Source organism: Lutjanus erythropterus, chromosome 9, assembly GCF_056507025.1.
Source record: "Lutjanus erythropterus isolate fLutEry1 chromosome 9, fLutEry1.hap2, whole genome shotgun sequence".
Classification (NCBI taxonomy): domain Eukaryota; kingdom Metazoa; phylum Chordata; class Actinopteri; order Lutjaniformes; family Lutjanidae; genus Lutjanus; species Lutjanus erythropterus.
Genome location: NC_139325.1, coordinates 13,162,218 through 13,189,614, shown reverse-complemented (window position 1 = coordinate 13,189,614; position 27,397 = coordinate 13,162,218). Strand labels below are relative to the sequence as shown.

Sequence of the window (27,397 nt, the reverse complement as noted above, 5' to 3'; positions counted from 1 at the left end):
TTTGTCTAAAAGGGTAAATAAATATACTTTGGAATTATTTTGTGTATTTTGAATTATGTGTTCAAGCAATACAACTGTAATAGTTAGAGTTAGGCAAAATCCAAACTCACATCAGTGAACCAGTGTTGGCAAATTGGTTTTCTCATCTCAGTAAATCTCCGCGCAAATTCGTTGGGCTTTTATTTTGACAGTCTTGAGCGGAAGTTTATTATTTATTCTGCGTGAATTGACGCTGATGAGAAAAAATTTGATCAGACCCTCACTCCGAACAATTCACCTTGCGGTTGCAGTGGAGTAAGAAAAGTCGACAGTGGTGAAAAAAAAACTCAGTTAATACTTGAAGATTAAGAAGAAAAGATACTTTTGCTCGACGGTAAAAAGGAGATTTTTGGAATCTAAAAACTCAGAGACCCAGCTGGTGCATTATGGACCCCAACAAGTCGAGCGCTCCTCCAGCGGGATGGGCTGATGAGAAGTCCTCCATGGGCCAGTCGCCCCCTCCGCCCTACCACGACAACCCCTACCCGGGAGGGTACCCTCAAGCCGGACCAGGATACCCACAACAGCCGCAGGTAAGCAGCCCTCACACATAAAAAATAAAAATAATCATTTATAGCAGATAAAGAGATGCCTTTTGTTCTTTCTTGTGTTTAATTACACTGCTAAATATGGCAGTGCCCTGCAGGTTTCTTCTAAGGAGTTTTCTTCATTTGTGTTAATAATGTAATGCTGACATTTCTCAAAGCAACTTGAGACGCATGTATCCTTGTAGCCTAATTATTTATTACTAGCTGCGTGGCTTTTAGGGTAGGGGAATATATATGTATATATGTGTAAATATATGTACACTACCGGTCAAATGTTTTAGAACACCCTCAGTTTTTCCAGTTTTTTATTGAAATTCAAAGTCCAGTCTCCAGACTTAAACCCCATCGAGCTGGTTTGGGATGAACTGGACAGAAGAGTGAAAGCAGAGCAACCTACAAGCTCATTAATGGGAACCTCTGCAACAGAGTTGGAAAGAACTTTCTGAACAATATTTGATTTCCATTGTAGAAAAAAATGCTACGAGTGTTTTCAGCTGTTATATCTGCCAAAGGTGGCTACTTTGATGAGTCAAAAGTTTAGAATACATTTTGGTTTATAAATTGATTCCATTATTTATTTTTTAACTTCAAATGTTTATTTGTTCTATGCTTTCAGAGTACAATGAGACATTTAACATGCATAATTCTCAATAAAAAACTGGAAAATTTGAAACTTTTGACTGGTAGTGTATATATGTGTGTGTGTGTGTGTGTGTGTGTGTGTGTGTGTGTGTGCGTGAACTTAGATCATATTGAGATAAATATAGATAAAATGAATGTTTGCTGTATAAAGAAATCAGCAGTAATTACAGTAACTGAGATCTAATGGTCTGTTTGATGTAATTCTAACTGTAAGCCGAGCCAGAGCCACAACTGTGGTCACAAAAAGCACCAAAAATCAATTCAAGGGACACCCAAAAATGAAAATTCAGTCATGCGCTAGTCACCCTCATGCTGACTGAAGGTCAGGTTTAATTTGTTAGTCCAGTGCTGGAGTTTCACAGGAAATCAGTGTTGCAGACTCTCTCAAACACTGCAAGTGAATGTACTGTCCTGTGGTCAAACTGCAGTTTCATTTATTGTGAAGCCTCCCACCTAAACCACTGGCTTCCCCTTGATTTCACATCATGTCTGTTTCCTCTTACCTGAAATTGAGTTTGAATTGTATTTCACGTGTGTGGCCTGCAGGGCTATGGAGCCCCGACCCCGCCGCAATATGGAGGGGCACCATATGGACAGCAGTCGTACCCCATGGGTCAGCAGTACCCAGCACAGCCGGGGACGGTCACTGTCCAGCCTGCAGTGTACGTGACTCAAGGCCCGCTGGCTAACCCTGTCAACGACTACCTGTGCTACTCCATCTTCACCATGCTGTGCTGCTGCCTGCCACTTGGAATTGCTGCCCTCATCTTCTCCATCTCAGTGAGTTTAATTCAAAATTATTATTATCGTTTATGGACTGGTGCACAGCCACAGACTGACCAACATCTCCCCACATCCGAGATCCAATTCCATTTAATTCTGAATATGTGCCAATGCAGAGTCCATCTTACAGCTGAGCGATGCATATTTCAAAATGAATTAAAACCCACTTAATAGTCCAGTGTGTCAGATTTACAAGGATTTATTGGCAGAATATGGCAGAAATGTAATATAATACTCATAGCTATGTTTTCATTCATGTAAAATCACTTGTAAATAAAAATTGTGTTTTTCCACCTGAAAATGATGAGTGTGACATCAGGCATTTGCAATCCTGAAGCCTACCTCTAGATGCCACTGAACCGATGCACTGGTCCATCAGCATCACCCTCCCCTTCCAAGCCTGTAGGAAAAACTACAGTGGCCACAAAACCTAGAAAAACGCGAAAGAAGATTTGTGTCTTCTAGAGCCAGTGTTTGGTTTGTCCATTCTGGCTACTGTAGAAACATGGTGGTGCAACATGGCAGACTTGGTGGATAAGGACCTGCACCTTCTGTAGATTCAAATGGCTAATTCTAGGGTAACGAAAACACAATTCTTATTTTCAGTGACTGTATTGCAGAGCTTATCTATTTGGTAACCATGGTAATTATTTAGGATTGAATTGATGTAGGAAAAAAAGCCAATACAGATTAACAATTTTTAAGTCACTGTTCCTATTCTGACTTAAGCTAGGAATTGTGTGATACACAAACATCCTAATTTCCTAAATTCTCAAATGAACTCTAATAACTTTTAGATAACTGTTGAGCTGTCCTAACTTTTCCACTTTTCCACCAGTGGTAGTAGCTGTTTTACTAATTAGCTAACAGTAGTGTTAGCAAACTTGTTTAATCTGCTTAGCTGCTCTTTCATTGCTTTTACTCAATGGGTGCCTGATGCAGTGAGACTGTCTGCTATTTCAACCCACTTGCTTTCTTGTTTCTCCAAGTTGGCATTGTTGTTTGTTTCCCCAAAAAGAAAATCACTGTTTTTGCTCCATTTTTGTGTATTTCAGTATGTTTCAGTGAAGTGGTTTAGCTCGGCACAACATAAAAGTTAAAAAGCAAGGATGGATTGAGTGTTTAAGATCTCCTAGCCCGAGTTAATAAAGTATGAAGCCAGATAAGATAAGATATGATTCCTAAGATTAGGAATAATAGAAGTTATTATAGAAGTTTCTTTAATATAGCCCCAGGTCATTATACATTAATGAAGAAAAATTTATGAATATTCTATTCTATTCTTCTTGTATTCTGCCAATAAAGCTTTATAAATCTTACACACTGGACCTTTTAAGTTAGAAATACTAAGAAAAACAGTCAAACATAGTATGCATTATAGCTGTAGATCAGATGGTGGAAAATCTTCTATTCCAAATATTTAGAAAATGGCCGGGCCCATTCAGAGGTAAATACAGTATCTACAGTGTTTTTTGGCCGCATGAAATGAGTTCCACAATGGCGAAATTGTTGTTCAGTTCCATTTCCAGTAAATTATAAATAGAGGTAATGGCAATTGCCAAGTTTGGGGAAGTGACAGAACAGAGATGCTGGAAGGGGTTGAGGTCTGCGAGATAACAGGGAGGATGTCAATACAAAAGATAGTGGGGGATGTTTTTGTGCCTCTGGATGTTGTATTAGCTGAGATGTGCTTTGGCCTGAGTTAATAATATATTTTGCATCACCTTTTGCTCCTGGACATCCTCAGACATTTACTTCCTTGTTGTTCCAAGAACTAGACTCAGACACCATTGTGAGACTTTGTGCGATTATGGCAGGAAACACTTGCCTTTTTTTAACTCAGTAATTATAATGTTATTGTTTGTGCTTAGTTGTATGTGTTTATCTGTGTTTATTGTGTTGTTTTTATCAGTCTTTTTGAAAAGTAGTCGTAATACAGTGTATTCCTTTTGGTTTGAAAGTCTAATCATCTGCCTGTTATCGCAGTATCAAGTTTCCTCCTCTGCTGCTGTAATTACAGTGTGGACAATTAATTATGTAGTACAAAAAAATGCTGCTCTATTGTGAAATTGTTCAAAGATAAATATTTGTCATGTATCAGGATAACCTGGAATGTAGTTTTTTATACTTGAGCAGGCTAGTAAAAAATTATAGGCTGCATTACATTACTTTAGGACTGATTCTTTAGTTTATAGGTAGTCATGTGTTTTTGTTGTGCGAGGTAACTCAAAAAGTTAATGAGTTTGTTTTTACACTGTGTCTCATTAGAGCGGTGTGACGTAAGGAAAGTAGACACTTAAGGAGGAAAAGTTGGTCAGTTGTTTCCATGTGGTTGGTGTTTACTCCTCAGAGTGGAAAAACACTTGACTTCCTACACATTTCTCCAACATATTAAAAGCCAAATTTAACATTCATGTGGCCCTAAAACATTTCAGTATGCTGACTTCTTCCACATGGAAAGTGGACTGAAGTGTGATATGGTCTGGTGGCTGATTGTTTGATGATGCATTTCCTTTGTGTTTCTTGTGTGATAATTCTAACATATGAAGAGTACAAAAGTATGCAGATGCATCATATTTAATGCGGCTAAAAAACACTTATCCTACCAATTATTTTAATGTTGTTTCTTTTCTTGGAACAAAACCAGACTTTGCTTGTTCATGCACACGCTTACATACTGCATATACAGTGTGCAGTACACATTATTTGCAAGCACACTTAAAGTCAATGTACTATACCACATTTAGGAGGTCTGTGTGTGTGTGTGTGTGTGTGTGTGTGTGTGTGTGTGTGTGTGTGTGTGTGTGTGTGTGTGTGTGTGTGGGTGGGTGTTTGTGTGGGTGTTTGTGTGGGTGTTTGTGCTGGTGGAAAACTGCCGAATGTCGGATAGCTTCTATAGTTGCATGTGAAAAACTCTATATTTAGGCTTTGTCCACCATCCAGTATTTACCTTGATGTTTGAAAGCAACACACAATGGAGTCCCACAGCTGGACTACATGGCCGCAGGCACCTTAACATTATTTTGGGCCGATTTCAGAAAGCAGGTTTAACAAACTCTGAGATTAACCCTGAACTCTGAGTTGACTGAGCCTGAGATGCCATTCGTTTTTGGTTGTAGAGCAGCTGATCAGAATTTCTTCAGTCAACTCTGAAAACTAACTCTGAGTTAAACCCGTGCATGAAAACCACCATCAGTCGAGCTTCTGTGCTATGATTCGCCATGATAATGCGGGCAATGGGACCATGTGACATTTATTGGAAAACTACAGAGGGGGAGAAAGGATTCAAGAAGTTATCAGTTCTCATGACATCCATATTAGAACTTGTCAGCAACCCCACATAAAAATAACCAAAAATGTAAAACCTCAAAACTTTTTATTAAAATTAGGAGAAAATTTCAGGGCAACAGAGACAAAGAGCATTCCTGTAACCGTAGCAAGTCACTTTTACTCCTGCCTGCATTGCGAGAGGAGAAGGACAGACACTGCTGCCAGAAGAGATGCTGACTGAGATTACTCTGAGCAAAATGTGTGAGAATAAATTAAAATAATATAGTTTATGTTGTTTGTATGTTTGTATGTCACTTTCCCCTTAATGGTCTGAAAAACTCACTGCTGCCCTGTGCCACTCTGTCTTGTCTGTTCATGCACAGCCAACCTTATCAGTTGTTTTTCATTGCATGTGAAAATGGATGTGGGTGGTAGTGTGTTAAATGAGTACTTTTGTCACCTAACGCTGTGGTTTGGCCAGGGTGGTTGAAACACAGCAATATGGGGGTGGGGATGCGAAGCTCATGAGCAATGCATCCTGGTACATGTGGGCACCTCTGGCCCAGCTCTGTGAGAAGGAGCTTTCTTGATCAATATAGCATGTATTGACAGATTTACTGCTTTGACTACATCTGCCATCAAAAGTCACTGTAGACCCAAATGAAAAGCACTATTTTCCCTTAAAGCCCTGGTAAGCCTGAGATTTAAGGTGCCATTGTACATGGCTGTTGTCTCTATGTCTCTGTCCTCAGTCTGTTGTTCCTACAGGAACGCAGCCCTGTCCTGCTCTTTGTAGAATATGCTCAGGTTAATATGTACAGAGAAGTGTCCTTGACAGAAGTCATGTTAAATTATGGCCACCAGGTCATTTGACTGGTGCCTGTCTGCATCATGATCATGAGACAGAACACTGTAACTGTAATTTGGAGCAGCAATTCAGCCAACAACCTAATTTGGCTTCTGTTTCCAAGGCTGTTGCAGTAATTAACAGATACTGTATGAGGATCATAGCTGCAGGTCTGAGCTGAGAAGCCACGATGCAGTGAAAGGTAAACCAAATTTAGTTATCCCCTACTGTGTGTCTGTGTACCTTCTCATCATGCGCTGACACAACAGCAGTAGTAGCTCAGTAACAACAGATAGGAACAGATAGGAATTTTTAGTCTTAATTCAAGTATTTTACTCCCAAAATCAGACTGAAACTGAGATGAACTGGGTCAGAAGGCAGAAATTGAGGTCAGGGTTAAGGAGTGACAGAGAGGGACACCGAGAAAAAAGAAGCTGGCATTGGTGAAGCATGACCAGAGGAATATGGCGACTCTGAAGGTGAAGCGGGCTCAGCAGCTACACGTAGTGCCATCCATAAAGTGGTGAGTGAAGTCATGGCCAAAGAAATGAGCGACCTAAAGTCTGACATGAGGAAAGAACTGTCTGAGTTTCGAGCCAGCTTTCAACAGGATATGAAAGCACAATTAGATGACCTGACTACTGAAATCAACCAGAAAATACAAGTTGCCCCTGGCCAAATTTAGGAGGCAACATGGCGCCTGGGAGAGGTGGAGAGGCTTGGCAGGAACAGAAAATTGGGATATTGGGGTTAAAGATACTTTCATCCAGCTACTCAGCAACTAACAAGCACTGCAGGACAAGCTGTTGGACTTGGAAGGGCGCTCTCTGTGCAAAAATATTCTTATATATACGGAGGTCCAGAAGATGCCAAGGGAACCTCCATGCACCGGTTCATCAATGATCTTATTGAGAAGGAAATGGAAGACTCCATGGGCTTGTTCCAGGTAGAAGGACTGGGAAGTGAGAGAGGTCATCGAATACTGGCTCCCAAACCACCTACGGGCATGCCACCGTGCTAAATTGTGGTTTGGTTTCTGCAGTTTACAACCAAGGAAAAGGTCCTGCATGCCGATTGCAAGAAGAAAATTTGAGTGCAGGAAAAAGGGGTTGTATTTTGACCATGATTATGCTGAGGATGTGCAGCGGAAGAGAAAGGAATACACTGTGATTAAGAAAGTGCTTAAGGAAAACAAAATATGTTTCCCAACCCCACTAACAAAAATATGGGTACATCTCTAATTTGGCGCCGTCACATACAACAATGCCGTTAAGGCTGCAGAGGATCTGGCCAAGCAAGGTTTTTTCAGCGGGACCTATCCATGCCAGCAGGACTGAGGGCATCATGGAGGAGATCCTCAGTAAGTTGCTGCCATGGAGTACAGTTAGAGTGCGTCAAGCTGGGAAAAGAACCTGATTTAAAAAGGCCATACTGGAGAAACTACAGGGATTTCAGCAGACAAACCGAGGCAGCGCAGCAGAAAAGGACTGATTCTAATTTAAGGCGTCTAGGAAGAGGCGAAATAATATAAGGTTTATTGCCAAATACAATTCAGTATGTGAAACCAAGGCCAGGGACGTGTCAATAAGGGTCTGACCTGCAGATTACAATTTTGGTTTTCAGTCTTTCTAAGAACTATAATTGACAGCATTCACAAACATTTTTGCTACTTTTCTTGTAAAATTAAATTGAATGTTGGAAATTGGATTGGATAATAAAACACTGACTGTTAAATAACTTAAACATTTTCTTCAAAAGTGCTCCAGATTACAGACAGCCTTAATATTAATACTATGTATTAGAGGGAACACAAGATTTCGCAGAATCTCATGATCTCTTGTGGAAGCAGATGTAGACAAACCAGATGAGACGATGTGTGAAAACCACAACCAAATATAACCTCCTGAATAGTTTTTAAATTGATTAGACTTCCCCTCTCTTGGCGAAGAGCAAACTCACTTCTGAAATCTCAAGTAAGGAAATTGATAAAGCAGTTTTAGCCCTTAACGCAGGTAAGGAGGGATACCCACCTAAATGCTTTAAAGCAATCAGGGAATCATTGCCTCCACTTCTTAAAAACGTTTTCAGTCACATGTTGGGAGGGACCCTCCCCTCTTCCTGGAGGGAGGTCTATACCTCATTATATGACTGATTATATTAACACAGAAAAAAAGCAGTGCAATCCTTCTCAGCCTCGATGCTGAGGAGGCTTTTGACTCTGTTAGTTGGGAATTTCTGTATAAAGTAATGGATAGATTTGAGTTGAGTGAAGCATTTATACAATGTATAAACATACTGTATTCATCCCAGATGGCCAGGATAAGTATAAATAAATCTCTCACACTCTTTTGCCATACAATGAGGATGCAGACAGGGCTGCCCTGTTAGCCCAACCCTCTTCAATCTCTTTATTGAACCTTTGGCTCAAATGATCAGACAGGAAACCAGTTTGTAGTGTATAACTGTGGGGGTAGGGCATAAAGTCTGCTTGTACGCAGATGATTTATTAGTCACACTGCAAAACCCAGACTCAGGGGTACCATTACTGATGAATATCCTTAAGAAGTATGTGAGTTATTGTGGATACATCCTTAATATCCATAAAACACAAGCCCTGACTTTCAACTACACCCCAAATAAAGAATTTGCAGATAAGTATAAGTTTATTTGCCACTTATCATATATTCTACCAAAAGATACCTCCTCCCTGTGTGCCATAAATTATAATTGGATTAACAAAAAAAATCCCTTACAAATCTGGACGGGTGGGCTGTGCGCCCCCTTGATCTAGGCAGTAGAGTGGGATCAGTCAAGATGAATTTTCTTCCCAAATTATTGTATTTATTCACAGCTTTGCCAGGAGAGTTACCTTCAACACAGTTTAGAGAATGAAACAAAGATTGATATTTCCAAGTTTCTGTGGAATAAACAGAGACGTTGAGTAAAGGATTCAACCTTGCAGCTGCCAAGGAAGGAGGGAAGCATGGCACTACCATGTCTGAGGGATTATTATTTATCTGTCCAGTTAAGACCATTAGTGCTTTGGTGCAATCTAACTTAGGAATCTAAATGGAAAAACATTAATTTAGTTTTCCCTGGTGGATAGACCAGTACAGTCGGATCTGGGCTGTCTGGACAAGGCAGAAAAAATAAATAAATACCACAGCTGCAGAATCAATGGGCCTCATGCAAGAGCCACTCGTACAAACAGATTTGTTTTTAAGTGGTGCTTACAAGTGATTTAAGAGAACTTGTGGCGTTCATCAGTTTTCTTGTATTTTGAATTTTCTTTCAGAAAATCCAGACCTATTGTAGAGTCATGTGCAGCAGTTTTTCACTAATGAGCGTGTATTTGACGTTTTGAGTAAGAGGGTCTGTTACTTAGGGGTTACTAATAAGGGTTAGGGATTTACCTATTTCACTCCTTTTTTTTTCTTCAACTTATTCTCCTTCCCACTTACGTTACGCACTAATGCTGAAATGTTAAGGTGACAAACGGTACCTGTCAACCTGTACTTGATGATTGCTTACTTTATGTTATGTGAGACCTCATGTTCTTTGATTGCCCCTAAAATGTGTTTTTAAAAAAAGAAACATTTGTTCAGGGGTATGTAATCTCCTGCTACAAAAACTTGATTCTGTGTTGTCAGATGGCTTAGAGGACTACTTTATATTAATGGAATGCAAAACAAATTCTAAGTTAGAAGGTATTGTTGGTACATCTGCAAAGTAAGCACACTCCGATTGATGTACATGGATCAGGCCTCTCTGACTGGTGGTCCGTAGGCCGAATCCGGTCCCCCAATGACCTCAATCTGGCCCTTCGATCATTTATAAGTATCAAAAAAAGTAATTATTGTGATTTTATTTAAATAACATGCTAACATTCTAACTTACACATTTAAATGACTAACTTTTCAGGTCAGTAAACCTGTAAACAGATGGTCCCTTGGCACTTTACTGTTTTTTAATTAAATCTGGCCTTTCTAAAAAAAAAAAGTAATTGAACAGGCCAGGTGTAGATGACATAAAATGGCTGCCTTTTCCAGAAACTAAAGCTGCCTGGTGCTCCAGAGAGCAATGAGTAAATGTTTAGAAAACATGAACTTCAGCACGTAGACGGTTATGTAAGATCGGATCAACAAACTTCACTCAGTATATTTACATTGACCAGCCGGTCCAGTTTATACATGTTAAAAGCAAACCATTTAATGTTGGTCAGTACAGCTTCCTTTACTGGGAATATGTTTTTCATTTCTGTACTGAAAGTTTCTGTTGACTGATATAAGATATCTGTGAAAAGCTGACATGGACTGAGCCTGATTATCGTCGGCCAACAGTTGTTTACCTTTTGGCAAATGTGTTAGCTGCTAGCAGTCACTGTTGAACTGTTACCATGGATGTAGAAACAGCAATCGCAAGTTTTCTGTTGATACTGGACAGTGGACATATTACTCAATATTCCTGGAAATTTTTAACTGACTCCAGTGGCATGTTTAGGTTTTTTTTATGATTCTGAGAGGGAATGTCAGTTAGTTATAGTCATAAGACTTAAAGTGCTTTGTCATAAGATTTTATTATAATGGATGATCCGGTCACAAGATGTCTAAAGTACACTGACAACTTGCTGAACTCAATGTGACACAAACACACTGCCCACCTCCTCGCTCTCATCCACTGCACACAGAGTAAAGTACAGTGCATGTGGAAAGGCCTAATAAACAACTGGACAGATACACTGGTTTATTGTGTATGTAATGATATGTTCACAACAACATTAAAAACTGCTCAATTAACTATTAAAACTATATTTATTGACATTTTGCTTTACAACTAATTGTTCAGTTACTTATTTCCTATTAATTAGCCATTTTGAAACCATAATATGAGTCAGATTTTAATGAATTCAAGAAGTCATTTGTGAAATGTTAAAAGGGGATTAGGGCTACAACTGATTACTTTTTAAATTGTCAGTTAGTTTGACAGTTACTTTCTTGATTAATGGATTAGTTGTAAGTTTTAAGTTTATCTGTAAAAAGTCAGAAAATGTTGAAAAATGTCAAATGTCAAAATGACGCCCTGAAATGTCTTTTCTTGTCCACAACCCAAAGATATCACAACTATATCCCAAATATGTTTATAATGTGGGAATCACAGAATTTTGATATTTTTCCTTTCCTAGATTATTCAAACTGATGAATTGATGAGCAATTATCAGTTGACAAATTTTATAGTTGACAAATAATTGATTAATTGTTGCAGCCCTTAAAGGGATGGTTTGCAAAAATTACAGAAGAAAATTTAGATATCACTATCAACAATTTCTCTTGGAACTACTTTCTGTCAAAGTAATCATTTCTATAAAAACATATCCTGTAACCCAAAATAAAGTACAAAATGTTCTAAATGTAATTCTTGAAACCTGTGACTTTACCTGTCTAAAACACAGTCTCCCACCTCCTGAGAAATCACAGGTCCGTGAGCATTATATCTGCAGGTGTTTGAACATGACTTTACCTAAATAATCTGATGTTCAGCCCTTTGCAGCCGAGGCTGAATCTTCAATCGCTCCTCTTATCCTGTCAAGAGGAGGCATGACCCTGAAAGGGTTAAGAACTGAACTGAAGCATTGACATACATTTTATCTTTATTTTGTTTGAGTTAAGCCTGGTGGAAATCCCCAGTCTGACTTGTCAGTTGACAGTTCACTTGTTTGACAATTCATTTGTTGCTGTATTTATGTATCTGAATAGCATGCCCTGCTAATCTGGTTTCTTTTCTCTCTAAATATGGCTGCACTGTTAATTAAAATATTATTTTAGCCACAATATGGCCAAGTGTCAGATCAAGCTAATGTGTCACAAAACAGCATTATAATGAAGTACTGTGGTCGTGCAAAGAGTTGGCCTTCAAATCTTATACCTGTAAGACACATAATTGTTTGGCACAGACCCCAACTAATGTCACATCAGGTTATTTTTCAGTGGAAATGAAAATTGCAATGCAAAAATGATTCCCACTAATCCTGAATCATATCGCAATCATTGTTAGAATAATCACAATATGATTTTTGATCCTTCATTCATTTTTATTCTGTGCACTACTCAGGCAGACCTGTTTCCTCCTCTCCTGCTTTGATGCGTCTTTCTCATAATCTCACATCTTTGCTCTCCATGGACATATTCACAAACTTATCATCCATTACTCTCCGTACAGACCTTATTAAGAAACTTAAGATTTATGAAAGTACAAAGACCTTTTCCACCAGAGGAACAGGTCACGACAGCAGTTTCTCTCTAATAAAGTTGCCTTGTAGAGTCAGATATTGGAACAAGAGACGAAAACAAACGGTGACATTTCCCAGATCAAAATATACTTTCTGCACAGACCAGTTCCATTCCTTTGAAGACCTTGTGTGTAAAATTGTAGCTGTATAAATAAATATCAGAGCAGTGTTGAAACAGAACATGCATGAGTCTCAACAGTCATTGCCTCTTAGGTATTTCTGCCTGTGCAGCCCTCAAAAACTAGTTGTCTGTATGACAACTGATGGCACAAAGACGCAAAGTTTGGCAGCAGCAAATTGACTGGCGAACAAGACCGTGGCAAAATCTGATTGGATAGTAAAGAGGAAAGTGAACACCCACAATCAGCTGATTAGAGGGAATAGGAGGAGTGTGAGAGAGAAAAGGAAGGTTGTAAATGAATGCGCGTAATTACTGATTGAACTTACGCTGAGCTTCATATAATGTAGTTTCTCATCAAGGTGACCAGAAGTGTATTTTGGCACTTTATTTATATCATATTTTAGCAAAACAGCTTTCATATAGTTCAACTCATTTAATACACAGTGCAGTAGTAGTGGAGATGACTAAATGGATTTGCAGTTGTCAGTTTGAGATAAAACAGGAACAATATGAAGTCATTGTACAAAGCTATAAAGCTGTGTGCACACAGCTGTAACAGGTTGCAGTTGCCGTGATATATTTACACACTTAATAGTGGCTTTTGGTAGATAAGACTAACTGTAAAATTTGATTTATCTCAGCGCTGATTTGATGGTAGCTGCAGGGTGACTGTAAGAGATGTTCATATTTGGAAATTTGTTGGGAGTCAGTAAAACTTTAGGTTCTCATAGCAGGTGTCATAGAATTTACTACTGGAGTTGAAACATTTATTACCTCTGAAACACTGAATGGATATAATTCGTCATAAAATGGTGTTAATTCAGATTTTCCCACATACATTAGATTGTGTGGACAGTTTTACTTAAAATCACAATATCTTTGATGTAGCAACCAGACAGAGTCCGCAGCCATGCTAGCAGCTCTGTGAGACTGTATTTTAAAGGGCTCTGGGCAAGTAAAAAGATGACAAATTGAGACATTAAAGACATCACTTTGGACTTTGACAAACTGGGATGGACTTTTTCATTATTTTCTGACATAGGTGTTGCAGCCCAAGATTAAATATGCCGATTAACTCTAGTCTGTGTTGATTTTTGATTGCCACTATTAAATAAAAGAATTTGTAAATTTTAAAAAATGACTTCGGGCAAATAGGTTTCTAACAAAGCAAAATATTTCATTAATGCTATGTTGTGAATACTTAATGCTTAGACATTAGCCTGTTTGGAAATTAACCTTGTTAAATGTTAAGCGAACAGGATCATCCAGCTAGCTTGCACTGTATTAATAGTCAGATAAGTATACATTTGACTCTTCATATCTTATTTCAGAAATTAGAGCACACCACAGTAGTGCTTTGAGCTAAATGCTAACATCATTATCCTAAGGTAGACACAATAACAATAATAAGATTGAATTTTAGTAATTTTTTCCAGACTTGTCATCTTCCTTTGTTCAATTAGTATGTTAACATTAGCTAACATTGCATATCAGCAAAGTAAAGCTGAGGTTGATGGGAATTAGGGATGTGCGTGATTCGTCAACTACACACTGTTTGTCAGGTTGACAGCTTCAGCTCCGGGTTGTTTACCCACCAACACTGTGATCCTCTTGGGTGTGAAAATTTGAAGCATTTAGTGAGTTGTTGTCATGTTTTGTATATTAATGTGTAAGGTTTGTACTGCACAGCACAAAGTAGCGCGCATTTCAAGGATGATTTGGTGATTGTAGACTGTGATTAACAGCTTCAAATGGCTCTTAATATGCACTTTATTTTTCGGACGGTGTTTAACATAATAAATTAATAAATTCTGCTCAATTTTAGCTGCTTTCTGAGTGTTTTCTTTGTGTTAGATGAGTCAACACGTCTAAATTAAATTTTGCATTTAATCGACAGGGAAATTAGTCGCCAGAAACATCCGTGCTGAAGATATTTCACTGAACGCCGAAATTGTGATCCTCGTGGCAGTAGAGATAAGGTCAGGGGAACACCAAAGTCATTCTCTGGGGATCATGAATGTCTGTGTAGAATATTGTAGCAAACCTCCTGAAAGCAGATTTTTTTTTTTTTTATCATCATGTAACACAGGCCGCGTGATTAGTCTGAGAACGTTTACAGTGCTGGCTGACCTGAGGTTATCACTACATGGGGTAGAAGGAAAGGGAAATCCGTCTCATTCAGCCATTTTAGTGTGCTGTACAAATATGTGGCATATTTTCAATATTTAGCTACTGTGTGGTGGCATTAATGATGTTTGTGGAAGGTGTCTTTGTTTCAATATGTTCACAGTCTTTGGAGACACGGATACATAAAGACACAAACACACATGCTAATAACCCTGGGTTTCCAACGATATTATTTTGTGGTTAAAAAGACTATATCTTTATGTGTTGTCTTTGGAAACACAATAATTAATTAATAATAATCAACCCTGCTGGGTTTACACTGCAATCAGGAGTAGACTGAATGAAAATAATTTGTTGATCCTCAGTACAGCTCTCTGGGTGACTTAAATTTATGTGCCTTTTTTCTTTCCTGAAAGTCTGACTTGGATTACTTTCTCTTCCTTGTTTTTCCTGTCTTTTCTGGATGTTTCCGTCCCTCTCTCTGCCCTCTCTGCCTGAGTAACGCATGTGGTGAACAGGCTCACATTCTCTGATCTAAATGAGAGCACTCCCACTTTAACTTCAGAAACAACAACACAGTCTTCTGAAGCTGTGGTTCGATCGCTCTGTTTCATTCTGTTCACGTAACTTTGAAGGCTCACATTTAGAGCAAAACCAAATGGAGACCCTCCTGTGATTTCCCTTGAAAACTGAAAGAGAAAAAAGTGTGAGAGGAAACAGTGCCTGGTAGTGCTCCTGTCCAGTTATTTAGTGGCAACCAGTGGGAGTGGATGGCTTATTGCCTCTACATTATCCTCTTTTGGCTACATGATGAGGGAGCTGCGAGAACGGGGAGGAGATGGATTTGAGAGAGATGCAGAGGAAAGATACAGAAAAAAAAAAAGTTCAAGAAAGTGGCCAAGATTTGGAGAAAAGAAACAGACAAAGAGAGGCAGTCATGTTGGTGTGTGTATCAAACTATGTGTGTTCCTACGTCAGTTTGAGAGTTTATAGCTAGAAGGCCAAACAGAGAGGAAGCCAGAGCGAGAAACAAGATAGAGTGGAAATAACATGAAGGGGTGAAGTGGTGTGGAGATATGGAGCTGGCTTCTGGAATCTTTCTCACTTAACATTCTTTCTCTGGCATTTTCAACCACGACGGACAAGAGCGCAAAGTGACCGTACAGATAAACTTTTTTGGGAAACTAGCTTAATGTCAAATTTAAGCTCACATTTTTCCCAATAAAAGGTTTACTGCTGAGAAAAACTACGCTAGACAATGTCTAGAGAATGAGAATTATTTTCTGTTGAACCCTGGATGAGCGGTGGAAAGTTGCAATGCTTAACACTGGAGTGTCCAGACAAGCAATGCTTTTGTCAGGATCAGACATCAGCGCTCTGTGTTTGGTGCCAAGCCACTCCTCCCTCCTGTAACAGCATCATCAAACGGCCCTTTGTTTCCCAAAACATGAGCTTTTCCTCGCAGCTAATCTCTTACTGACAGTGGATGAACATCCAGACAGTAACTTGCAGGGGTCCTTACAGTGTGAGGCCATGATTTGTTCTGCAGAACCACACTGCACGCAATAGTGCATAGGACATAGGACTATTGCACAGAGAGGCAGTATAGAGGCCCTCCTTAAACTAAACTCTTTCCTAAACTCAAAACGGCTAATCTGCCAGTATATACAGTATTCAGTAACACTAACATAAAGATTATTTACTACTGGCGAGAACATTCCTATCATTTCATTCCTATTTACACACACTACATGTTGTTCCAGTGCAGGGTTTGACCACACTGTGGCTACAAAAACCTACTCTGTGGCCACCAATATTACATGTAGGTGCCCCACCCCCCACCGTGGATACCAAGTTTTACTGCATACTACAAGCCTTTTCCAGCACAACTTTAGATTTCTTTGCACCTTTTAGTTCAGCATTCTACAAAAACAGCAAAAAGTATGAATCACTGGCTAGCTACTGATATGAAACACAAAAGGAGGAGTGAATGGAAGGAAGAGATTAAGTGGTTAAAATGTGACATATATACAACATAATGTACTGCAGTGTGTGCTGCCAGTTTCCTCAGCCAGCCACGAAAACAGTGCCCTCAGGAAACAACACATCACAATTCATGGGAAAAGTGGACAACACAAGCGTCAAGGTTATGAAGGGCTGTGCTAAGATTTGCTAAATTGCCTTTTCTGCACTCATTTACATTAGATTACACTGGGGCCACCAAAAATGTGCTTTGATCACCGCATGCTTGGTGGCCCGTGGGACAGAGAGCTTAAAAATATTAGTCTCTGTCCCTGCAGTAATATTGCAATAATAATTATTTGACAAATTTGAAATGTCTGACAAAGCAGCAACTCAAATTCTGGTCTGCAAGTTATAAAATAACCCTACACCATGAATGATAAAAGGCATGATGGTTACACTGTGATTGTATTTTAGCAGTTTGTTTTACCATATTTGCATCATCAAATCTTTTCTTTACTCTTGTTATAACACATTACACTGATCAAAAACCACACGTAAGAGCTTTCCCCATTTCTAAACTGATATGATTTCGTAATCCCACATGGATGAGATATTGAATACAGACATCTAAAATGTCCCAGCTAAAAGTAGACAGAAAATTCAGACACATTTAGAAATGCAGGGTTGTTATGGGTCCAGTTTTAGGAATACTTGTCCCACTGGAGGCAGCTATATGTGTTCCTGTAAAGGCAAACACCTGTTAGCTGTCAGTCAACATGACTGTGAGCTCACTGAGTGACCAGCTCTGCAGCATGGAGCGCTGTAACTGTAAAAAGCTCAGTATTTTTAATACAGGTAATATTCACTCTAAGTTGTAGTGCCATGTAGTTGTGACCACAGTTAGGAAATTTTAGTTCAGCAGGGTCCCTTGCCCTAACTGCCGCAGGATGACATTGTTGACCTTGATTTTGTGTGTTGATAGGTTTGAAATACTCTGAAATAGCAACCTGCAGATCTTCCTCTGAGCATTTTACAAGTCTAAAACTTATCTAAAATTGTTGATTGCCAAATGTAGCTTTAGAATGACTTCTAATGTCTGTCAAAAATGTATATTAAAGCTTGATCACTGCTAGCGACTCACACTGCACACCTTATTGACAGACATTCACAGAAAAAGCCTTTAAGTCTGAGCTTCTGGTAGTGTTGAATTTCTGTTAACAGGCCACATTTATTGAAAACAACAGTTAATTTCTTTAAGTTCTCAGAGAACTGTGTTCAACAACTGGAACTTATTGTTTGTGTCATAATTACCATTCATAAAAATTTTGATTTTTTTTTTTAGAATTTACCATCCATTGTACATTCCTAGTCATTAAAGCTACATTAATTCTTTTTTATGGCCTTTTCTGACCTAAGTTGCCATTAAGCCTAATATCACTCTCTCCAAACCAACCAGACTCCACTGGCAAAATCAACAGTTTTACCTTGCAGATTACAGGACTATGGCTGGTGTACCACCACCTAAATTAGTTGGTTAGTTTGCGTTATTGTGTTACTTCTGTGTTTCATAGGGTCAGTTTGGATTCGCCAAAGCCACACATTAACAAAACAACCTAACAGATCACTGCTACCATAGATGAGCAACTCCTTTGATCTGTAAGGTAAAATTTCTGTTTTTGCCAATGGAGTCTGGTTGGGCAAACAAGAGCAATGTTTGGCTTACGTAACAGTAGATTACCCAACAGAAAAAGGCTGTCTGACGGCAAGGTAAAGGGCCAAAACATATTCTAAATATGGCATACAATTGAAGAGACATTGATCTTAAAACATGGTCCTTTTTTTAAGAGGCTAAAATGGATTTTTCATCTGACCCTGTCCACAGCATTATGTTGCTTTGCTTCTGGGCTGGGACTCTACTCTTGTTCTCCAAACTGTATGTAATGCACTGACTATTGATAAGTGCCTCATACAGTCTCACTTTAAATAATCTGACCAGCTCTACAGTAAAATATTTTGTCGCAGCTAAGTGCTCCACTGTGTTCACCAGCTAGTTTTGATGGTGTGTCACTGGGTACATTAGATAAGGGGTACAGAGCGTACAGTTTGTTTATCAGAGTTTTTTTACTGACAACAGCTGCTTGCCAAAAATATTGATTAGTGCAGAGTCAACATGAAATGAGGAAACCACTAATCCTAACTATGCATCACTGTGACACTTGGCCTGATGTGGTCAATGTTAAAATATATCCAGTGTTTCCCCTGTGCTGATAACAACATCTAGTGTCTTTTTCTCTTTGGGAGAGGCACCAGGCACAGGCCTGTTCCCTTTGTGGGCCTCACCCCAGAAAGCTAGACTATAATAAATTCCAGATGGAGGTTGGTAAACACCTACCTACTGGACCTTTGAAGTTAAAAATCACACAGAACTCACTGTGAGGAGGCAGGCGACTCTGAAATAGGATGCAGCCTCTAGGCCACGCCTGTTTAGCCTACATGGCTGCACGGCGGCCACATGAGCCCAGGTTACCAAAAAAATATCTGCAGAACACAGAGCCTGTGTGCCTGCATCTGTAAGTGACTGTGCTTAGTATGAAAACATGTACATTTGTGTCCACCAGAGGCACAGAGAGCAGTGTCACAGAGTGGAATGCATCCCCCTGTTGACCCCGCCTCAGTCGGATAAAGGCTCATGACTGAATCAGGGGTGAAACTGTAGCAGTGAAGGATAGGGGCAGGGTGTCGTGACATGTACCAGCAAATAGTCAAAGTGATACAAAGTGAATTAACAAGTGGAAGAGGGCACAAATACATCGAAAAGTTTTTTGTTACAAATTAACAATACTTTCTCAATAAATGTATCAAAATAAAATACCATGATGACATGAGAAAATGTATTTCACTGAAATGCAAGTCATTTGTATATTGAAAATGCAAAAACACAAACTGATATTATCACATTTTAGGTCTTAAGTAACCTCACAGGTCTGATCTTAAATCAGCAATATGCAAGAAGTTTAGAACATTCAAAAGAGTGTAGAAAAAATGGTTTAGACATTGTCAAAGTCTGTTTATTGTGTTGCAGTGATATCTACTTAGCATGCTAACAAGCTACATCTGGCCTGTCCTGTCTCATAATACCACTTTCTGTCAACCATAAAAGCTTATTTATGCTCTACGCTAGATACACATACAGGTGGATGGAGCCTTCTGTCTATACTCTACATTCATTTTGTCCATACTTTTGCATGTTTTTTGAAAAGCTACAAATGGGAACATAAGTAAAGAACGTAGAAGCCGACTGGTTACACTAATGTTGTAATTAGGTTCATTGTTTTATAGTATTTTATACAGTTTACACCAGATGAGTAAAACTTTTTCTGCCCAGCAAAATTCAAATTACAAAATACTCAAGAGTAAATAGATACAAATTTTAAATATATTTAATTGAAATACTGCTCGTCGCTGTTAACAGGTTTGACTCTTCAGCTGTCTGGTGTGAGAAAGGCCCTGCAGGCTTTTGATATCTATTCCATCCTCTCTTTCATCAGCTCTATTCACTTCTGCTCTCTGCGATTTTCTCACAAATATCAACCCCCAGCTTTTTCATCCCCATCATTTCTCACAATGAGTCAGAGTCTCATGCAGAAGAAACCACAGACAGAAACACTGACATCCAGACAGAACCTCTCACAGCGATAGGACATGCAGACAGTGTCGCAGGATAAATAAGACTGGCAGACGTGCAGATGGACAGGCAGCCAATCGGGTAGCAGTGGAAGAGCTGAGCCAATCTGGCAAAAAGCATCTAATATAATTTAAGTACCAGTGTGTCAACCTCTATAATATAATTTAAGGTTATTGGCTTACAGGACATGGAGATGCATTGAAGCAGCAATTCTAAAGAAGCACTTTACATTCACCTCAAGTCAAGAGCTTTTATACTACGCATACAAAACAGCCTCAGTAACAAATACTGCAATGTACATGGCATTTCAGATCATGTAGTATATTTCTGGTTTTGGTATTTTTGGTTGTTTAAATTTTGGTCGTTGATGCAAATAGATTTCATGTTAAAGAAATTTTAGGCAAAACTTAATTTGTTCTTCACTTAATTCCTGCAAATAATAATGTAATTTGGTGCTAATGATTGCAGAAATCATGGTTGAACACAGTCAAGCGAGTGGGTCAGAAATCTACTTTCCCAAAATCAATTTTTACTTGTCCCTGTACAAATATATCTTAGCAGTAATCAAAGTCCAAGGTGATGTCTTCAAATGTCTTGTTTTGTCAGTGCTGTAGTTGAAGTTATTAGGTGAAATGATTCTAATCTGATTGGATAATTGACTTGAAATTGAATTTTGAAACGAATTGATTGGGATAATTTTGTGATCTGCTGTGCACTGGCTTCCCTTTTTAAAGTTTCAGAATAGACATATATTTATCCACATTAGTGCACGTTTAGTATTTACATAAAGACAGACATGATATAGACTCACATACACAACCACGTGAGGTTTTGTGTTTGACCATAGCCATTGCGAATTTGTGCTTGTTTGATCTTTGAGCTACAAACAGTGTTTCTGATATCAGCTTCTTTTGTGTAGAGAGATATTACTCTGTACTCGCAGAGTAGGTCAGTTGTGATAATGGCTGTTAAGTGAGAAGTGAAACTACACTGCTGGGTTTATCGACAGGTATAATTCAGTTTCATTTCCTGAAATCAGCCTTTCATGGTGGACTGGCCATCAGGAGCACTGGGTGGAATCCAAGCCGTATTGCTGTGTGGACCACTTTGGCCTATTGTGCAAAAAAAAGGTGTCAGGTGTCAACTTTGATTCTGAATCAGCCCACATCCTCCTCAAGATCCTTGATATTAGTTCAGCTGTTAGTTGAGTTTTTGCAGCTGAACCTGTCAGACTGAAGATGATAGGGACAAGATAAGCAAGATTTGAGTTTGGCTGGCCGGTTGGCTGTTTCACAATATCAGATGCCTTGAAGCAAGTTAATCTTCTCATAAAGTCATTCATCACAGCCTGGTTAGGGCGGGGCATTAAATAAAGGTTTATGTGCCACAGTTAACTGTCAAAATGATGAACATTAAAATTATGCAATGAAGGATTAGAGCATAGTAGAGTGGTAACAATACCAGGATTTTACATTTTGATACACTGTTAGCTTAAAAAAAAACTTGATACCTCTTTCAATGCCATGACAAAAAGGAATATAAGTCCTAAGCACACATTATAGATCTTTTTTTTTTCTTTTCCTGCTAGATTTTCATAAAGTTGTTTTGGTTCAAGAGCAATGTATCTGCACGCACAGGGCTATGTATTAATGATCTTTCTTATTCATTATGTGGGAAATTTCCAAAGGTCACTCACCAGGTACTGTTTCACAAGGGTTTTTAAAATCATCATCCTAGATGCCAGTAAAAAATTGCTTGCTTACTGTAATATTCCTGTCTTCTTCCTGCTAAGTGTTGTGCAATACATTGTTAGGAAATGAAAGTCTCTCCTGAGCGTTATGAATGAAAGAATGTGAAACTAATGTTTTGAGTTTTGAGTGTAGAGATTCTGACAGAGTATCAGGACAATCTGGGGAATTTCCACAACCATACTGCACATAGCAGTGATATACAACACACATGCTGGTCTGATTGCACTGTTGAAAAGACTTTTAACAAGGCTCTGAATACCAGCCCCGGCTGCTGCCACCCATCAGCTAAACCCTGAGCCCTCTGTACAGTGCAGGGAGCGACGGAGTCTGATGCATTTCTCTCTGTATCTTTGCACAGAACACAGTGTTTTCTTATATAAAACTATATAACAGATGTCATGATCCTGCTCCATACTGCAATACTGCCAATACTCCAGTCATGCTGACACATTTACAGGATTTTATTTTTAATTTCAGGTAGCAGTAATGGCATTGTTTGCAGCTGTAATCCCATTACTAAAAGTTATGATATTGAAATTATGTCAAAATAATTACTGTTATATACAGTTTATGTAATCATAATCAGTAGGAAGCATGTACTGGAGCTGAATTAAGGTTTTAAAAGTATAACTGACCACAATATATATAAAACATTATTGCATTTATTAATCAGATAACTTTATTTTTAACATTGTGTAGCTTGTGATTCAGTAAACCAGCTACATGTAAATCTCAAACAGTATCAGTTGTTTCAGAGGCTGAAAGTATTTAACAGTGAAAGAATTGTATGCATTAAACACATTAAATATTGACTGCATTGCAACAGACCAGCACTCACTGGGAACAGCTCCAGATGTCTTTACTGGATTCAGGGTTTTGGGAGAGAGTTGCTTTTGTCTGCACACATTGATTGAGCAATTTAACCATGTTGAATCAGCACAAATTATGTTTAGATTTTTAATTCGCTGAAAGCACCTGAGAGTTGAAGATGGGAAGAGGGTAGTCTCACTTCATCTGATCATTTTTTGACAGGAACTGAGCGGAGAGTTCTGCATTCATGCAACAATGGAGGGAACTTAATCATTGTCAGTTTGTATCTTCTACCCACGCAGACCAACGTCAAACATCCCCCTTTAAATTATATTAAATAAGAAGAGGAAATCAAACTGCAGGAGGAACAAGTGACTGTGTTTGTGAGTCATACTGTAATAGTAATCTGTTCGACGGTAGCAAAATCTACCTGCATCTCTCCAACTCATTTATTGACACGTAATGTATTGGTTTTGTAATCTAAAAAGAGACCTGCTGTGGTTTTACAGGAGTAATGTGCTGCACCTTTCCTTGAGTGGGCACTGGAACTCGGAAAGAGCCAAGTTAGCTGTTTTCTCCTACCATTATTTAATGGACAAGTGTAAGATTGTGCTGGAGCACCAACATATCAAACAAAACCAAATGGACATATTGGCCACACCTCCTAACCAGAAACAGCTGTTTTGTTATAACTCTCAGAGCTACCAGACTCTATTTACAAAACAGTAATCCTACCTTGCAGATCATCGTAAAACACACTTCATTTAAACCTGACAGAAACAAAATAAAACTTAGCAAAAAAGTCTTGTTTAGTCCTTCCACTGTTCCAACAATCACCAAGTGTGTTTTGGTCAAAATAAACCCTTTATTCAGGGAGTTAGATGTGAAAATATTCTGGCTCTACATGCTGTTTTTCCCCCCAGTGCACAGTACATTAGTACAGTACATTAGTAATGCATTCAGCTTGGTAAGGAGCTATTTCTTCAGTCTGCAGAGTGACCTAAATTCATGTAATGAAAATATTAGCTTGCTAGATATCTGTCCAATGCTAGCTACCTAAAACATCAAGTAAAACTCACTGCAGGTAGCTATAGTTTGATCATTTCAATTGAATGTGAATGTGTTAGCTGAGGTTTGAACTGCAGTCTGCCGTCTTGTAGGGCCGAGTAATGCCACGCTAGTTTGCATTTCCCTTCCCAGTTATAGTGTGCCAAACTGTGCCAACCCTACCCCAAAAGGCACTATCTTCCATACCGACCTCCAGGCAGGTGGCGTCGACTGTGGCCGGCCCTTGACGAGCCCCTTTACCCCCCACAGGTCTGTGCAGGAGAGCAGAGAAAAAAATAGTTTTTATTATAACTATATGTGTTCAGCTCTCAGTACTATTCTGTTTGTGCTGCTGTTTTTACTTTTTATTATGAACATGAAATATTTATCCTAATCTCTTTTACAGTCATTTGACTCAAAAAAAAAGCACATCATCAGTCAAAAGACACACCTTCAGACAGGTAGTCTGTGTCAAGCCAAGTCAACCCAAGCCAGCACATGTGGAAATGGGTCTCTTTGTAAATGCAGCAAGGGCCAAGGGTGGGCGGGACTAACATACACACAGTGCCAGACAAGCAACGGGAACAAAGAGCAAAGCAACTCGAATTACACACACAGAGAGGGAGTGTGACTTGATTCTTTGTACAGGACGCCATTACTCCACCATATTTTTACATAACAAACAGTTGTTTGCTGCTATATTGATATTCTAAATCTCATATATAGAACCTTTAAGATTTGAGATGATGCAAAGTTGCTTATACATCAGGAAGTAAAGCTGTCTACAAAATAAATAAGAAAAAGAAAAAATCTAAATCTTACCCGGACAGTATCCTGTATAAATCATGTATGTTCGGGACGACAGAGTCACAGTTTGTGGAACAGAGCTGTGGCTGAGAGTGAGTCTGACAGCTGCTGTTAATCGTGACCAGCTGTACTATAGCAAACTGGGCCTTCTCACGACACCTACAAAACACGCACATTCACTCATATACACACTCAGTCACAATCACATACACACAGAGATGTGATGGGGTGTGGGAGTGAGAGTGGGAGTTTGATTTGATTAAGACTATGGGCTGGTCTCTCATTAAAGGCACAGGGCTTTCTCATGCTCACTGTCAGTTTAAAATGGCCGCTAGCTTCATCAGATCCGATGGCATAATATGTTTTGAAACAAACAAATACCAGGGATGACTACCTTTATCATTTCCAAGAATTTGTCGTTTCCTTTTATGGAGTCTTTCTTCCAAATATTGAGATGCACTTTTATTGTCACAACATGTGTCAGTTTATCCGAAAACATCTGTATTCAATCTTCCTCCTTCTTTTCTTACTTTGAATAGTGGAAATAAATAAGAGCTTGGTTCAGCCGCACAGTTTGTGCTGTATGAAAAGGACTAACTGTACCATATTTTGTAAATCTGACAGATTACAGTTTACGCAGAGGAACATGAATGCAGTAATGATCAGTCTGTCAGTGCCTCCTCAGCAGTTGGTAAACAACAGTCTGTATCAGCCACCGGTTGGTGTGAGGGGTGTTTTAAAGGGTACTACAGATCGTTTTCTCACACATGGCTGGATAGTTGACTTGGTGTCAGCGTTTTTGAAAACACAACACAATCTTTCACAGTTAATGACAAACACAGAGAAGCATTTAGGATCAAATGAAAAGTGCTCTACAAATAAAAATATCATTATTATTATTTAGCAGAGTCAGATATTTCCCTCACGAGACCATAAACAGACCTAAACAGTGTGAATATTGGATTTACATTGAAACTGGGTGTGTAAATAAGCCAGCAAGTTGAATACTGAATTAGGGCTGCAACGATTAATCGATTATTAATTGATTATGAAATTAACCTGCAACTATTTTGATAACCTAGTAATGAGTTTGAGCGCTTTTCTAAGAAAAAAATCAAAATTCTCTGATTTCAGGTTCTAAAATATGAATATGTTTTGGTTTCTTAACACCTTTATGGCAGTAAACTGAATAACCAAGACATTTGTCATCTTGTGGTTTGGGAAACACTGATAGACATTTTTCACCATTTTCTGACATTAAAACAAACAATTATTAATCAAGTGTGAATGTTCTCATTCATCGAGGTCATTGTGATTTCAGGATAAAATTAAATCAAAGGCAGACTAGTCTGAGCTAGTCTCAGGTCAGTTATCACGGTATAAGATTAAATTTTTTTTGTCTCACCTCCAGGCCCGTGAAGCCAACCACATCGGGGACCAGATGGGAGCAGAGCGGGCCAGCAGGACAGCCAGGACACTGAACCACGTCGGCCTTGGACTCGGCATCGGGGTCATCATCCTCAGCATTGTCTACGTGGTGGTTGTTGCTTCTTTGGTTCACCATTAAATCTGTTTCAACATCTTTCCAACATTTATAGTCCCCATTCTCATTGTATATCAGCTATCAGTGCATCAGCAACATTACCTGGCATCAGTTTGAATTGAGAATGTGTAACCCCCAACGTCAACTGATTGGCTAAAAGACCTTTCAACATCGAAATCAACAGTAGATGGCCATTAATTGTAAAGATGCTCATTAATGTAGTCAGTTACTCTCCAACACTGGACAGGGTAACCACTATAACATCCCAGAGATTCATGTTTTATCTACAAATTTTGTATTTGTGATTGTTCTTCTATGTTATCACACATCAGGAATCAACATATTTTGATGCCTTAAAAAGTTTAGCCTCAAGTGTTCCTACACCACACACGCAGAGTATTATCCAAAGAGAATTTTTACTTTCATATTCAAATAGCAAATGATTATCAATGTGGTTTGTAGTATGTCAGATTTTATTTGGAGTTGAGTATCGCTAAGTTCTGCAGTTGAAAGAAATTTGTCTGATTGTACAATGGGCGAAATATTACTGTACTGCCCTTCAACAGAATAGTTGGCTGTAAATATGCACTAACACCCTCTAACTCTCATAAAAGTATGCTAACATAGTATTACATATAAAAAAAAACTAACCAATCAGAATAGTCAGAGAGAGCAGAGAGAGATTTGGTTTTGTTTGGCTCGTGCTGAACAAGTTAAAAACAACAAAGGGTGAGCATGTTTCTCATCAAAGTGTATCTGATGTGAGAGTGCACGCCAAAAACCTCTGTTTTCCTGTGATTTTTGAATTGCACCAATGTCCTCTTCTATATTCCAGCTGAACAGGAATGCACAGCTCCACACAAAAGCAGCAGAAAGTTAGCAGCAGTGAAGCCAGTATGGCCGACACAGCCAGTTGTTCAATCAGTGGCTCCTGTGCATCAGTTCAGAAAGCTGTAGTGTGATGTGTGTCACTGGCCTGAGTGTTCTTTGTCATGCTGTCTGTGTTCTTTTCTTTACCAATAAAAAAAAGTTAAGATTTTAATGTATTCCAAATTTCTTTATAAATAAAGTTGAAGTATATTAGAAAAAAAATGACTTGTGCTGTCTAGTGTATTTAGATGATTTT

General features: G+C 38.8%; 1 protein-coding gene across 1 annotated transcript; it reads left to right on the top strand.

Moving 5' to 3' along the window:
• Nucleotides 1-245: 245 nt before the first annotated feature.
• Nucleotides 246-27,363, top strand: LOC146321146 (uncharacterized). Its single transcript, XM_084726186.1, has 3 exons — nt 246-572; nt 1,776-2,009; nt 26,140-27,363. Exons 1-3 carry the CDS (start codon nt 426-428, stop codon nt 26,293-26,295), a joined length of 537 nt encoding a protein of 178 aa, XP_084582312.1. The 5' UTR covers nt 246-425; the 3' UTR covers nt 26,296-27,363.
• The last annotated feature ends 34 nt before the right edge of the window (nt 27,364-27,397 follow it).

Bases quoted from the DNA above. Each gene is read 5' to 3' on its own strand.
- LOC146321146 (XM_084726186.1), top strand. From the start codon at position 426: ATGGACCCCAACAAGTCGAGCGCTCCTCCAGCGGGATGGGCTGATGAG. The intron at 573-1,775 runs GTAAGCAGCCCT...TGTGGCCTGCAG, and splicing joins GATACCCACAACAGCCGCAG to GGCTATGGAGCCCCGACCCC. The intron at 2,010-26,139 runs GTGAGTTTAATT...TCTCACCTCCAG, and splicing joins CCCTCATCTTCTCCATCTCA to GCCCGTGAAGCCAACCACAT.